The sequence below is a fragment of the Furipterus horrens genome, unplaced genomic scaffold (genome assembly GCF_987537825.1).
Source record: "Furipterus horrens unplaced genomic scaffold, mFurHor1.1.pri manual_scaffold_3, whole genome shotgun sequence".
NCBI classification, from domain to species: domain Eukaryota; kingdom Metazoa; phylum Chordata; class Mammalia; order Chiroptera; family Furipteridae; genus Furipterus; species Furipterus horrens.
In genome coordinates this window covers 124,894,134-124,910,353 of record NW_028327173.1, presented here as the reverse complement: position 1 = coordinate 124,910,353, position 16,220 = coordinate 124,894,134, and the positions used below count along the sequence as shown (strand labels likewise).

General features: G+C 34.8%; 1 protein-coding gene across 4 annotated transcripts in view; it reads right to left on the bottom strand.

Annotated features, from left to right (window-relative positions):
* Positions 1 to 16,220, bottom strand: part of RALGAPA1 (Ral GTPase activating protein catalytic subunit alpha 1) — a 234,646-nt gene that overhangs the window by 84,683 nt on the left and 133,743 nt on the right. For all 4 annotated transcript variants that reach the window (XM_090270127.1, XM_090270129.1, XM_090270130.1 and 1 more), the window contains 4 exons: positions 14,721 to 14,789; positions 11,802 to 11,936; positions 11,221 to 11,404; positions 816 to 1,680 (listed from right to left, as the gene is read on the bottom strand). In XM_090270127.1, coding sequence (XP_090126253.1) covers positions 816 to 1,680; positions 11,221 to 11,404; positions 11,802 to 11,936; positions 14,721 to 14,789 — 1,253 coding nt within the window. The remainder of the gene's footprint in view (positions 1 to 815; positions 1,681 to 11,220; positions 11,405 to 11,801; positions 11,937 to 14,720; positions 14,790 to 16,220) is intronic.

Sequence of the window (16,220 nt, the reverse complement as noted above, 5' to 3'; positions counted from 1 at the left end):
ACTTGAGGATGAGGCCTTGTCACCAGAAAGAGCAATAATGTTTAAAAGGCTGGAACTTGGAGATTGAGTTAATATTAGTTATGCCTATACGATGAGACCTCCATAAAAATCCCAAACTATGGGGTTCAGAGAGCTTCTAGGTAACTGAACATATTAGTGTGCTGGCAGGGTGGCATACTTCAACTCCACAGGGACAGAAGCTCCTACACTTCGGACCCTTCCAGGCCTCACCCTATATACCTCTTCACCTGTTTATCTGTATCCTTTAACTACCCTTTAAAATAAACTGGTAATTATAAGTACATGTTCTGTGAGCCATTAGAGTGAATTATTAAACCTAAGGAGGGGGTTGTGGGAACTCCTGATTTATAGCTAGTTAGGCAGAAGTATGGGTGAGAAGCAGTTTTGCAGATCTGAGCTTTTAGCTAACTGTGCTATCTCAGGCAGTGTTGGAGCTGCTTGGTGTGAAAAATCCACACATTTGGTATCGGAAGTGTTGTGAATAAGAAAGAAGTTCTTCCTTTTAGCTTACATGAAGGTTGGAAAAGTAAAATATTTTTCAATTACATGAGCTATAATTTCTAAGTCAGATAGTTCTTACTAGTCATTATGAAAATGTTAATATTTAATTTATTGAATTCAGGTTATCTTTTTATTCCTTGAATCCTGACATAACTCAGTGGTCTCAAAAATCAATCTGCCCCCTTGTCAAAGAACTAACTGGTAGATAAAATTTAGTGAGGAAAAAACAGAGAAAAATGCTTGATCAAAAGATAAATAAGACTAATGTGAAAACATTTCTACTTTGTTCTTACCTTTTGTCCCAGGAATTCATTCCCAATATACTAAGAAGCAATCTGCAATAATAAAATGCTGACTGAGGCTTCTGAGGCACTGGTTCATCTTGCTCCACAGCTTTCATGTTTAAGTCATTAAAGTGTTTCTCGACAAATTCTTTTTCTTCTGTATGTTGCTTAAGGATAGCATTGATAACATCATTTTCCTGCTTTTCCGAAATGCAAACAGGCTGTGGAGCAGGAATATTAAGTGAGATTCCAGTTCTCTGTAAGCATTCAGGACTAGTTACACCTAAATACTGCAAGAGCTCATCAAGAACATCTTCTTCATCTCTGATTGTATCCCAAGTTGGTACAGTTTCTCTAAATCTTCTTTTAAACTGGCAGGAAACCCCATCTTTTGCTATTATATCTTCTAAGCATTCATTAGATGTAGGAGGCTCTTCTGGCTTCTCTTGGTGAGACAATGAAAGTATGAGAGAAGTAGGTTCTGACAAGCTACTTATAGGAGGTGGTCCATACAGGATGGCAGAATCCCATGAATATTTTCCAGAGAGATCTCGTACTATGATTCTGACATTTGAATTGGCTGATGCAAGACCAGCAGATAAACCTCCTCCAGGTATACTGTCTTCTGATCTGATTTGGATACAGGACACTAAGGTTGTGTTGTTCAGCACAAAGAACTGGATATTTGGACTCTCAAAGAGTTCAGGAGACAGTTCCGTACTTTCACTGTAATGATTGTCATGATTTTCACACACCTGACTTGTTAACATAGCAGGACCACCACTCATTGGATAATGGCCCAAGTGATTTACCAGGTGAGTAATAACAGTGCGGGCAGCTATAGAAATTAATCCTTGTTGCATCTGAGTTTTCACTAGAAATAAAAAAATAAGTGAGTAAGAATATTGTTCCTTCCTAGAATGCCATAAAACAATGAAACATTAGACAACAAATAGTGATTTCATCACATTATCAAAATCACATTCAAATACTTCAGTAATTATTAATACTTCCAAGTTAGACTGTATTATAGGAACGATGGCAAAAAAAGAAAATTATTCTTTAATGAAGTTTTGCTGTTAATTTTATAAGGAAGCCCTTTTTGAAATTTTTGCTTATAGATTCTTAATTTAAACTTAAGCCTTTAAATGCACATCATACCTTAAAAGAATGATCAAAAGTATTAGAAATCACTTGAAATCACTGAGCACATAGATTAGAAAGCCAATGAAATCCAACTGATAAGTTTATCTCATGAGCAGATTCAGAAACAGTTTGCAGCATGTCTTAAATGTCACTAATTGCGGCCTTTTTCAATGAGGTAAAAGTTTCAGGGAAAAGTGTGATCTTATGCTAACTTTAGGAATCAGGATCAATTTAAACAGTGAGTCAGTGTAGCCAGTATATGACAAAGTAAGCTTTATTTTAAAGAAAAACAATTTTATAGGCCTGCATATATATTTTTTCCCTAAGGTATTCTTCAGGGGCACTGTGCTCTAATTTGAGCAGTTAGCTGAATGTAAGAAGCACTCTCCTCCCCAGCCCCGCCCCCCCGCCACTTCCTTAAGCATATTAGAGAAAGCAAATAGATAAGGCGCATATCCATGTAAGTAACTTAAAAAAAGGAAATAGTAAAAAGAAAAAAAACTAAAAAAACACAGCAATATGAGGTCTGAAAAAGCAAGGTGCCTAATGGAAGGACCCAAAGAAAAAAGAAGGGGATGGAAGAAGGGAGACAGAGAGCACAAAGAGAAAGAAAAAGGAGGGAGGAGGAAGTGGAGAAAGACAGTAACTTGTCAAAGCCCACTAGCCCAAGAGCGCCAGTGTCTTTCTAAGGAGGGCTGATGTGGAAACCAGTTCAGGAGTAAGTGGTGTCAAGAAGTGGGGACAATTCAGTGATGATTATCTTGACACTTTTCAACTAGAAGATGGAAGAAGAGTTGCCATCAGTAAAGAAGTAGTAATCATTCATGTAGGAAGAGGATCTTAGATGTGTGTGTGCACATGCATGTGTGTATTTATGGTGTTGTGGTCTTGGTTACAAACATGCTTACAGAATGATTGTCTATTGCTCTACCACAGTTACAGAGTGACCTAAGTATTATTTATATTCTGAAAGTTAATCATTTGGGAATACTATGGCCTAGTTGCCAGAATAAATACAGGATGATCAAAGTAGTATCTATATTCAATAAATTCCTTAATTTTCATTGTACTCTGTGATGAATTTTGGTAACTGTCTAGAACTGCGTTAGCCACCAACATAATCAATATAAAGTAAAATTCCTACATCAAAAAAAGGGTAAATTTTACTATATGTAAATTATACCTCAATAAATCAAATTTTAAAAGTTTATAAAGGAAACTAACTTGTGCATTGCTGGTATACACTTAAAAAGTATAGCCAAGGCTATAGCCATCAAGATTCAGAGCCAATAACATTGGGTACAGGCAGAGAGTTAGCAACAAACCAGTTGCTATGCCATTAATACTAATAACATCTCCATTATTCCAACTCTATAAAAGAACAGTTTTCTTTGGGCTTTGGTTGATTTTGAATTGTTACTGAGTATCCAAATTTCAATCTCTTCCATTATCCATCAAGTCTTATGTCTACATATTTAATATATGTACATATGAACATTTTGAAGTTTACTTAAAAATTCATTTACATTGAGCTGTTCTAGCCATTATATTTATGGCTAGCTCTGCAAATCAGCTATTTAACACTAGATAACAAAACTAAATGATTAACCTTACTTTAGTTGTCTATTTTCAAGACTATAAGCAAAGTAAAAAGATGTCACTAGCTCATGAGAAAGAGAGGCATGGCTTGCTTTTTCTTTTCTGATTATAACTTAGAATATAATAAAAGTTAACACTATAAGCGGCCTTAACAGATACTTAGTACTTATCATTTTGCACATGAGGACAAATAGGTTCACAGAAGTTAAGGGATTTGCTTGTTACATCAATACTGGTCTTTTACTTCCCAGCTCAGTGTTATGTTCATATTTACCATAACTCTGATTTCTGTATTTTTTCCTCTTTTGTTCGACTGCTTTTTTCTTTTGGCAAATCACTGCAAACAATGAATTCCAGTTTTTTTCTGTGTAGAGTAACTTCAAAAAAGTATTACTTAGCATGAATTGCTAAATAAATGGTCATGATAAATTGAAAATGCTCATTTAAATTAAGATTATATCTTGTCTTAAGTGGTAATAAAATATAAGGATTTAAAGTTTTTTTGATGTAGGAAAATACTTTTCTGCAATTTCTTTTCCCTTTTCTTCCTTTTGAGTGATAGGCTTTAAAACGTGACTTGTTTTATTTAAGCAGTATATTTATTTTGCAGAACATTTCTGAAGAAGCAAAAAAGTGTAGTTTAATAGAAATAGATCACAGAAAGAGAAGAATTCCTGACTTTGTCTCTGGTTTGCTCTGTGATCATGGACAAAATCATATCAAACTTCTTAAGGCCCATTTTTCTCTAAGAACGACACAAACCTTTTGTAAAGATAAACTGGAAACATATACAAAGTCAGATATAACAGAAACAATATAAATCATTCAATTTTTGAGAGCATTATAAGTAACACAGGTTTTATGAGTTTCTTTTTCAAACTTGCTTATAAATAAACTATAGGAATGAGCAAGCTCTTTCCCTAAAACGTAAACCCCTAAGTCAAAGTACCAGTCCATTCTATAGATGCTCTTCCAAAACTAAGCAATAGTGGGAATGCAATTTAAATGAACTTGTTCACAAATCTGTCATAATTATTAACATTGAGAACACTTAAAAAATAAATTTAGATTTTTAGATATAGGTAAAAAGCACCTTTTCCTAAGTTTGTCCTCTAAATTTAGGATATATATAAAAATATAAAATGATAAAAATCTCTCAACTTTTAATTGGGAGGTTACATTTATTTAGATTTATTTTTGAATTGTAAACTGTAGGACATACTTATCTCCCTTCTACATATCTACTTAGATATTAAAAACACATATGAAATGCTCTAATTTAGAAATTCATAATGAAATTCTAAAATAACCAGCCTTGTGAGATTATGCAAAATGAAGATATCGATGCTTCTAAGGCTTTGTGTAACTAGCATTCATTTAAAAAAGCCTATTCAGGGTTGTCTTTTCAGATTGTCAGATTAAACAAACCTTACAGCATTTGCAGCAAACCCATAATTATAGATTATTATGGCATACAAAAGCAACAAGACATAAAAAGCTGCTGCAATTCACTGCACTGTAATAGAACATGCAGAGGAAGTTAATTTTGGCAAATGCTTTAAATATTAGCTTTGCATAATATATATATGAGAAACTATAATTAGGACATAATGAATTCTTTGGAGCCTCCTTTCACTCTGACCCTGCAAATGATGATTTTTTTGCTAATAAGACTATTGCCATTCGACAAAAAGCCAACTTTACTACCTTGCTTTATTCTTCAGTAAATTTAATAATTACAGTTACTCCTGCCAACAGTTCTCAAATCAGACTTGTTCAATCCAATACTGAGCTTATTAGGGACACTCTATATTTAGAAATCTTTGGCCAAAAAAGTACTTGAAGATGATGAAGCATGCCTTAGACAAGGGCACAATGATTAGTCATTTTTGCCACATTAAAAAAACCCCACAGCATGTAGTCACTATAGACCACAGAATCACCTGCTGTTAGTTCACAGCTGTTCCTAAAAGGTTCTGCATGTATCTGGTCCTTAATAACTTTAAGACAGTCCAAAGGGAATAACTGAATACATTTAGAGAACAGTACTCCAAAGAATATTTGGTCAATATAATGCTCATCTATTTAAATTTTTACCTTCGTGTCTTTTAAAGTGACTGTTAATAGTACAGTAAATTTGGTATGAAATACATTAAAACTTTCCTTTAATAAGTAAACAACTTGATTTCATTGTTTAAGAAATACACTATACTGCCTGAAATCAAACTTTTATTATTTTACACCTTTGAAAATGCAAAAAGTGTGCCCATCAATAGACGAGTGGATTAAAAATACTGTGGTATATATATATACAATGGAACATTACTTGGCCATAAAAAAGAATGAAGAATGATTACTGTTTCTGACAGCAAAGATGGACCCAGAGAGTATTATGCTAAGTGAGATAAGTTAGAGAAACACAGATATCATATGATTTCACTTATATGTGGAATGTAAAGAACAAAATAAGAAAACAAAAACAGAAAAAGACTCACAGATACAGAAAACAAACTTACGGTTACAAAAGTAGAGGGAGGTTGGAGGGGCGGGATTAAGAAGTACAAATTGGTATTTATAAAATAGTCATGTGGACGTAAAGTACAGCATAAGGAACATAGTAATATTGTAATAATTAAGTATGTTGCCAGGTGGGTACTTGAAATATTGGTGGGGGGGGTCACTTTGCAAGTTATGATTAACTACTATGCTATACACCTGAGACTAATATAAAATAATATTGAATGTTATTTTAAACTGAAAAATAAAATATGTTTAAAAAGCAAAAGACTGTTTTCATACCTTTGTTTTTACATAAAATAAACTCTATTTTACTATGCCAAATCTAAAGAAATAATTATCAGTTGCAATATCAATTATTGTCTAAATTATTTTGTTATAATGTAGTGTCCAGTATCTGAGATACTTCACTTGTATATTTGTGCTCTAGACAAACTAGTAGCAACTTGTGGTCAACCCAAAACCTAACGCTATTTCCTTGATATGTAATTTCATACCTTTACTTGCATCCGGTCATCAATCCACTATCATGGTCACAGCCTAGATGTTTTAATCATTTATTACTAATTTGCCTTTAAAACTTAAACTCTTCCTTAATAGCTTACTCTTTGACCACAACCTCCTAATCTAATGATTTCCCAATTTTGCCCTTGGAGATGGACAGGAGAGAAGTCAGTAGGATACTGGCCTCTATCCTGCTTCAGCTCTACTTTTAAAAGTTTTACAAATGAGAGACTTCTGGCCAAGATGGAGGCCTAGACTGACATGCTCTGTCTCCCTCCACAACTAAGAAGGAATACAACTACCGCAAAACCAGGAATAACCGGAAGTTCCAGAAAAAAAAAGAAAGTCCAATGTATGAAGTTATAAAGAAGTGGTGCTCGTCCAGATGGGTAGGAGGGGTGAAGCCGGGGCGGAGAGGTCAAGCTGTGCTGGTGGCGGCAGCTGCAGCAACAGCAACAGCGGCGGGATGGTGGTAAGAACAGACACCCATATTTAAGGGGAGGCGAGAAGAACCTGGGGAGCACCCCTAGCTGCAGACCAAGCCTGTCAGCTTGCAATTCCAATACCAGGGAAGGCAGATCCCCATCGCCTTGGACTGTAAGGCCTGGAGGGGGTGGGGACAGAGGAGGAGGCTCCCAGTCTCTCAGCGGAGAGTGAATGGCAGGAATCCATCTTGGACCCCACCCCCACAGAAAATACCACAGCGTGGTGAGAAGTGTCACCTGGTTGTGAGGAGTGCATGGGGCTCCGCCCTCTATAGTGAAGGAGGGATGACAGCCCCGCCCAGGAAGCAAAGGTAAACACAAAACTTTCAGGATGGCACAGATCACAATAGAGATCCCGGTGACACAGCTGACCAGCCAGCAAATGTCTAACAGCTCAGCAGATAGGAAATCTTTCTGAGGCTCAGTTCAGAGCTTTGGTTATATGAATGCTCAAGACCTTAAAGCAGATCTTAAACAAGATGGGGAAGGAATGAAGGCTAGACCTGCTGAAATGAACAAAAACACATACGAAACTAGTGGTGAAGGAAAGAAAACCAGGAATCAAATTAACAAACCAGAACATAGGGAAGGAACAAACAGTCACCCAGTGCAGAAAGAGGAAATGAAAAGTGAGGAAAATGAGAAGAGGCTCAGAAACCTATGGGACAGTTATAAGCGGCCCAACATCTGAATCATAGGGTTGCCAGAAGGTGAAGAAAAACCAGAAATTGAAAAATTATGTGAAAAAATAATGAAGCAGAACTTCCCTAACTTGGGGAAGGAAATAGATTACAGGTCCAGGAAGCACAGAGAGTTCCAAAAAAACTGGACCCAGGGAGAACCACACCAAGACACATTATAATCAAAATGTCAAAACTTAAGGATAAAGAGAGAATCTTAAAAGCAGCAAGAGAGAAGAGAATTATAGTAGTCCCTCTCTATTTTAAAAAATATTACATTTAATTATCATGAATTTTTCGCTATATCGTGGGATTTTGCGGTACTGTATACGTATATTGTTAAAGTTACGTAGGTTTAAAAGTGTAGAATATGTTTAAGAACATAAGTAGTGTTTATAAAAGTGTGGAAAAAGTTAATAAGGGAGTGGGAAAGATTAATAAGGAACTGGGAACAGTTTATAAGTGTGCAGGAAGGGTTTATAAAGCCTTAAAATATACATAAATACTAAAATAAAGGTAAGGTTCCTAGAACGTAATACCTGCGATAAGTGTAGGAATAATAAACATACAAAGGGGTCCCAATAAGGCTATTAGCTGATTTCTCAAAAGGAAAGAAGGAACTGGCAAGACATATTCAAAGTAATGAAAAGCAAAAACCTACAACCACGATTACTCTATCCAGCAAAGTTGTCATTCAGAATAGAAGGGCAGAGAAAGTGCTTCCAGGACAAAGTAAAACTGAAGGAGTTCATCACATCCAAACCACTGTTATATGAGATGTTAAAGGGACTTGTTTAGAAGAAGGAGGATCAAAACTATGAACATTAAAATGAAAACTGTAATCATAACAACCAACAACAGAAGCTAGGGAACTGAAACAAAGGCAAACTAAGTAGGCGACGAGAGTGGGAAAAGAACTACAGGTATGGGGAACATATTGGGGGGAGGTCAGTGGGGAAGGGAGAAAGGGAGGGAGATGGTACAGGAATTAAGGATAGTAAGAGGGAGTGGAGTAGAGAGGAAGATGTTGAGAAGAACTATATGCACAACGAATGGGCATGGACTAAGGGTGGGGACAACTGGAGGGAAGGGGGTCACTGGGTGGAGGGGAACAAAGGGAAAAGAAATTGGGACAATTGTAAGAACATAATTAATAAAGCATATTAAAAAAGAAAAGAAAATGTTTTACAAATGGGGCTTCCCTGTGAAATTTATTTGAAGAGATTTAACTCCACTGCTGTAACACACTGATCCTCTTAGTGGTCTTCAACCTTGGCTGCATATTAATCACCTGCAAAGCTTAAAATTCCGAACAATCACAGATCAATATATCAAAATCTCTATGGATGGGACCACAGCATCAGTATTCTAATGTGTAGCCAAGGCTGAGAATCACTGTTCTAAGTTATCAACCACATCTACTCTCTGACTCACTGAATCACTCCATTTTCTTCCAACTTATCTGCCATTTCCTAGCATCAGGTCAATGAAGCCTAGCTCAATGGTTAAACCATATATATACCAATATTCTGAAAGCCATAGTTTATATTTCTGCCATAGCTACCTTACTGAAGATTGACTGGTGCAAACAAAATTTTGTAGTTTTCATTTTCTTTTGGGCCCTCAATCCCCCTACTTTACTTTCATCTTTCTGGTCTCAGAAGGGCTAATATTAGCACCTATACTCTCCAGCTCACCACTCAGGAGCTCACTGTACTAATGATGATCTCCTTCCCACATTCCTTCTTGGCTTATGATTACTTTAAACTCTCTTCATCCTTAAAAATCCCTTCACCTTGAATCATCCTTAACTTTCCTACTGTTTTATTACTTTCTTCTTCTTTTTTTAATGGTCAAGCTTCTTTAAAGAGTAGTTTTGACAGATGGCTCTACTTCCTTAACTCCTTTTTGCTTCTCATCCCACAGCCATCCACTTCTACCTCCGTCTTCTCTGCTGAAACTAGAGCAGACATACTTGTCGGTGTTTTTATACTCAACCTCTTTAGCATTTAATACTGGTAGCCAATCTTTTAAAAATCTTTCTCCTTTCTTCATTTCTAAAAAATTACTCTCTTCTGTTTTTCCTTCCTTTCCAAATTTTTCTCCTCAAAACACAAACACACACGCAAGTAAATATATATTCCTAACAGAGACCTCTTTGCTAAGAACTGGATCTGCATATACAACAAAATGTCCACTAGACATCTTCATGTAAATATCGAATAGGCACCACAAACTAAAACATTTCTAGGACTACCCTCCCCATTTCCCCTTCCAAGCCTCTGAACTTTCTTATATTCTTGGTCTACTTCGGGGAAAATCTAACTAATTTAATCATTTAACAACTCTTGCTTGGACTAATGCAATAGCCTCATGATTAGTCTCTTTGCTCCTGGATTAACCTCCCTAAAATTAATCTAATATACCAGAAGTCAGCAAACATCTTTGTAAGGGGCCAGGCAGTAAATATTTTCAGCTTTATGGCCCACATAATCTCTGTTGCAACTACTCAACACTACTCTTTTTGCACAAAAGCAGCCATAATAAAACATAAATGAAGAGCAAGGAGATGTCCTAATAAAACTTTATTTAAAGAGCCCTCGCCAGGTAGTTCAGATGATTAGAGCATCATCCCAACACACCAAGGTTATGGGTTTGATCCCTAGTCAGGGCACATACAAGAATCAACCAATCAATGCATATATAAGTGGAACAACAAATCGATGTTTCGCTCTTTCTTCTTTTCTCTAAAAATCAAATTAAAAAATGTTAAAAATACTATTTATAGAAATAAGTGGCAGTGTGGGCCATAATCTACCAAATCCTGTAAAATATCATTGTCAAAGTGCTCTTAATACTAATTTTATCATGTATACCACCTCCCTAAAACACATCAGTAAGCTGGGTTCCTCTGAGCTACCTCGGCACCTTGAATGTACTTTTATTTTTATACTTATAAGTCTATATCAGACAATAAACTGTAAATGTAGAAGCAATGTGGCTTTTAAAAAAATATTGAGTTCACTATGGACCAAGAAACGTGTAAATGATTTTATATATATTATCTTATTTAGTACTCAAAATGACCCTGTGAAGGAGCAAATATTATTATCCCCACTTTACAAATAAGGATGCAGATTAGTCACTCAGCTATTAAACGAGAATCAAAATTCAATACTATGTCAGACTCCAAAGCTAAATCTCTTATTCAATTATATAAATCCAATGATGTATGAGGTAAAATATCAAAAGGAAGTTATCAGAATAACTTAGCTAGAAGTATAAAGGGAATGTCATCACATATAATCTTAACAACTGTGTACATGAAGTTATTAATTAAACTAAAAATAAAATTTGCAGTAATATACATGGTGAAGTAAACAACTACAAAATAAAATATATCCTTGTCCATTATTTCTACCCAAGGCCTCAAATCATGCCTTGAGGGAACAACAATATTGTCCTGACAAAAATTCATTTTACCTTCTGTTACTGGCTGGAGTTTAGAAGATCGCTCTGAATCAGGAGAGTGCAGAGGTTCAGGCTCTTTCAGATTTTCCAAATGCATAAAAGGATCATAATCTACAGATGCCAAGTCTGAGAGGCTTATTGGGAAATACCTTGGATTGCTAAAACACTGAGCTCCATAAACACAACCATGTAATACCTGAAAAAACAGAGGAAAAACATACAAGTTTTCCTATTTAGTAAAAATAAATAAATAAAAGTAAAAAGAGAAAAAAAAGTCTACTGGTAATACAAGAGCTTGACAAAATTTTAAATAGTTTAAAATTTAGCTCTTCAATCAAGGTAAAATTTAAGATCTCTTAACAAGAATTAGTAAAATTTAACTAATATTCTTATATTCAACAAAGATTTGACTCCTTTAAAAATGTGGCAATAAAACAACAGGGTATTATAGAAACTATTTTTTAATTATCTTTAGGTACTGTAAGATAAACCTATGTTCTTATAAAATACCTAGCTCTAAATGAAAATACTAAGAAATGTTATTTTTTATAAAACCTTGGTTACCAAATAAGTAATAAAGGAAAGAACTTTACCTTATAAATGCAGCTGAGGACAGACTTTTCTACTTTATCGTTTTCGGCCCCTGCAGCATGGACTGGCTGGAGCAGTGTCTTTAGAGGTATGGCCATGATCCAGTCCAGAAGGCACAGAAGTAAAGACACGACCAACTATAACAACAACAAAAAACATCATTATTATTGTAAACTCATGAAGAAAGAGCTTAATACTTAACAGAAATACACTAACTTATTTTTTGTTTTCCAAATTTATTTCAGGAACTATCAATCCTAAATTCCAACATTAATATTTACAAGACCTAACTTTAAGGTGTTTTATATGAACATTATTGTGAGTTTCTCCCTTATATTTGAGTGCAAGCATAATGAAACCTTAATAAAAACAGAAATTTTAATTTTTTAAATTAAAAACAAAAACAAAGCAGAGCTTAAAAAACAACAGGAATCAATTAGCTATACTCTTCTAATTTAACAACACCTCACTGAGTATCCTGCCAGAAAGACTAGACTATCTTAACCACTTTCTGAAACTGTTACTAATTTTTAAAAATCTTTCCACTGGATACTTTTAAACTAATGGATGTTGTAACCAAAACACTTTTATCCAAGATGTTGAGTGAAATAGCAGTACCTATGTGCTCCATTTTATTGGATTAGAAAAAAGTCACAATTAGTGCCATAAGTGTCAATCAAGTAGCAATTAGAGATCTGTTGAGGCCTAGACTGAAAGACCAATTCTCCAACTCAGGGAGTAATGCTGGTCTAAATCTCTCAACATATCTTCCAAAAGAGCAATAAAGAACAAAAAGAACCAATAAAACATCAGAAAACCCACTTCCTTCACTTGACCAGAAAACAGAACATCCAAACTTCAAATTATGTGTAAGTAGAAAATATACAGCAAATCCCCAGTAGGCTTTTCCCCATCCTCTTGCTGTAAGCTTTCATGAAGAGCAAGGGCAGTTTGGGAAAACCTGCAAGAGAGAAGGGAACTTCCGGTACAAACCTAAAAACGACCCAGAAAGAACAAGTCCACTTTAAGTGAGAAAACTGCGGTACTGACAACAACCTGTTACTATCAAGCAATAGAGGGAAGCTGAAGAAGGGCACTATAAGAATTGTAGCACCAAAATGTAATTCCTGATGGATTTAAAGTCCACATAAAAACCAGAATTGCACTGTTCAACTTAACTAAGAACTAGAAGAACTATGGACTGTAAAGAGAAATATTATTAGGGAAGAATGTGGAAAGAATGCCAGAAGCAAAAGGAATTAAAAACTGTGATGGATGACAGAAGAAACACTAAAAATTATTAGAGTAGGTGAGATGCAAAAGTAAAAGGTGACAAAAGCGGGGTTAGAATCCTGAATGCAATTTTTCACTATCATGCAGAGATACAAAGAAAGAACTATTATAAGAGTCAGTGTAAGGAGACAGAAGAGGAAAACAACAATGGAAAAATAAGAGGTCTCTACTCGAAGATTCAGGACATAAAGGGGAATTCAAACTGAAACTAGGAATGCTGAATAACCAATGAAGGGAGCACATTATCTGACTAGAGAAAATAAAGGGAAGATGGCAATAGAGTAATGAAAATCTATACAGAAAAAGGGTAATAGATATCTTTGAAGAAGATTCCTATGAGAAAGAACCTGTAATTCTAAATGTGAAGCGAAAACTGCCGTGAAAGTATTGGGAAGAAATAAATCACCTGGGGTAGAAGGGACACTAATAGAATTATTTCAAGCCACAGAGATTCAATTCATCAAAATCTTAAGAATGTCAACAAATGTGGAAGACAGAACAATGACCTACAGACTGGAAACACTCACTATACACACCAAACTTCAAGAAAGGAGATGCTAAGGAGTGTAGTAAGATTAGTCTATGTTTTACAGACTACAGTAAAGCCTTTGATTACACTGACCAAGCTATGGGTTGCTCTGAGAAAAATGGGCATGCCTCAGCATTTGACTGTTCTGATGCATAACCTGCATTGTGTACCGGGAGCCACGGTGAGTGAGAATGGTTTCTTAAAGGTGAAGGAGTCCAACAAGGATGCATTTTATCTGTTTTTTAAATCTGTATGCAGAACATATCATATAAGAAAACTGGGGTAGGTTCAGAGGAAGTTGTGAAAATTGGTGAAAAAATATACCATAGACTAAAAAAATTAACAAAAGCAACATGGATGAGAAGGGGAAACCCTAAAATAAAATACAAACAGGAGAAAAAAAATGACCTGTACTGTATTTCCAATGAATTATATAATCACACTGAGGTGAGGAAGGGGGTGGGAGAAGTAACCCAAAGAACCTTTAAACAAAGCTTTTGAATTATACACTACATTCATTGTAAACTATAAAAAAGGCACAGGTTAATTCTAAAACTGCATTAATTTTTCTAGAACTGCACAAAATAAATATGTTGTGCATAAAGGGAACAGTTTCTCATTGTTGGAGCAGGGAGTTACAAACACGAAAAGGAGTAAGGATAGGTTGAACTTTGTGGTGTTGAAATAGTATCAAATGTGTCAGGATAAACTCATGGTGTTTTAATACATATAAGATGGGTAAGGAAATATATGTATGATATATATTTTATGTGTACACACATATAATCTACTGTCTAGCTCTATTTGCTCAGAGGCTAAAACAATAACATTATACACACCTAGCTCCCAGATTTTGATCCAAAATAATTGTACATGCATAGAACATCCTCCAACGTTCCTTACTACCCTGAGAGTCAAAGACTATCGAACGACCATGGTTAACTTAAAATCTGGGTGAAAATATAATTTGTTACACTTAAATAATAGATATATTTCACATTATAGTCTATTTTAAATACAAGATGAATTAGTATTTGCCATTAAAATATAAACATTTTACTACATAACCATGTTAAATAGCAAACAAAATTTAAATTACCCTCTTGTCCATTTCATAAGATGAAGCTTCTGTACTTGGCAAAAGATGGGTGATAGTGGCTATCAGGATCTACAGTCCAAAAATAAATAAATATATAAATAAATAAAAATAGAGAAAAAAGTACAACATATGTTTATAAACTAATGCTGCATTCTAAAACTTAAATGTTAATGCTAAAACGATATAGACTCTATTGCTGCAAGTTTATCCTGAAACATTAACAATGTTATTTCAAATGAATTTTTAATATGTAAGTTTTTCAAGAACACTTAACTATCAATCATTTACAATCCTCATATATAGAACCAACATTATATTTTCCCCAACTTGTTTTATTAACATCTTTTTTCTTATTTATTTTTATGTTGTACAGTTGTTCCAATTATTTCCCTCTTCACACCTCTTCGCCCAGGCTGCTCCCCTCTTAATCCCTTCACCTTTCAAACAGTCCCCTCCTTTCTTACCACTGTCAGTCTATTCCATGATTGTATGCCTTTAGCTCTATTGTGCTCATCAGTATATTTTGTTTATTAGGTTCCTCTTAGAAGTGAGATCATAGAACCAACATTATATGATGTCAACTATACATGGATTTCGCACACACTCCACTCATGAATCAATAAGTGTAAACGCACAGATAATGTTCTAATAGAAAACTAAAATATATATAGATAAGCACAAAGATTTATAAAAATCATCTGCAATTCTGTCACTCAAGATATCTACCCTGCTCAACATATGAAGCATAGAAGGAATGTACCTCAGCATAAATAAAGGCCACAAAAGACAAGCCCATAGTTAATATCATATTCAAAGGTGGAAAATTAAAAAAAGCCTTTCATCTAAGGTCAGGAATAAGACAAGGATGTTCACAATTGCCACTTCTACTCAACATAGTACTAGAAGTCCTGCCATAGCAATTGGGTAAATAAATAAATAAATCATCCAAATGTGAAAGGAAGAAATAAAATTATTTATTTACAGACGACACTAAACACTGCAGAAAAAACTGCTACAACTACAAATAAATTCAGTGAAGTTACAGGATACAAAATCAATATACAAAAATCAGCTGCATTTCTATACAGAAGCAACAAACTAACAGAAAGAGAAATTATGAAATATATTCCCATATTATAATAGCATAGAAATCAATAAAATACTTAGAAGTAAATTTAATGAAGGGAAACTATAAAACACCTATGAATGAAATTAAAGAGGACACGCATACAGTATTCCCCCTTATCTACAGGGGTTACATTCCAAGATCCCTAATGGATACCTGAAACCTCAGAGAGTACCAAATCCTATATGCACTATGATAAAGTTTAATTTATAAATTAGGCACAGTAAGAGATTAACAACAGTAATCCATCAGTAGATGAGTGAATAAAAAATCTCTGCTACATTTACACAGTGAAATAGTACTCGGTGATAAAAAAGAAGGAAGTCTTAACCTTTGTGACAGCATGGGTGGACTTGGAGAGCTTCTGCTAAGCC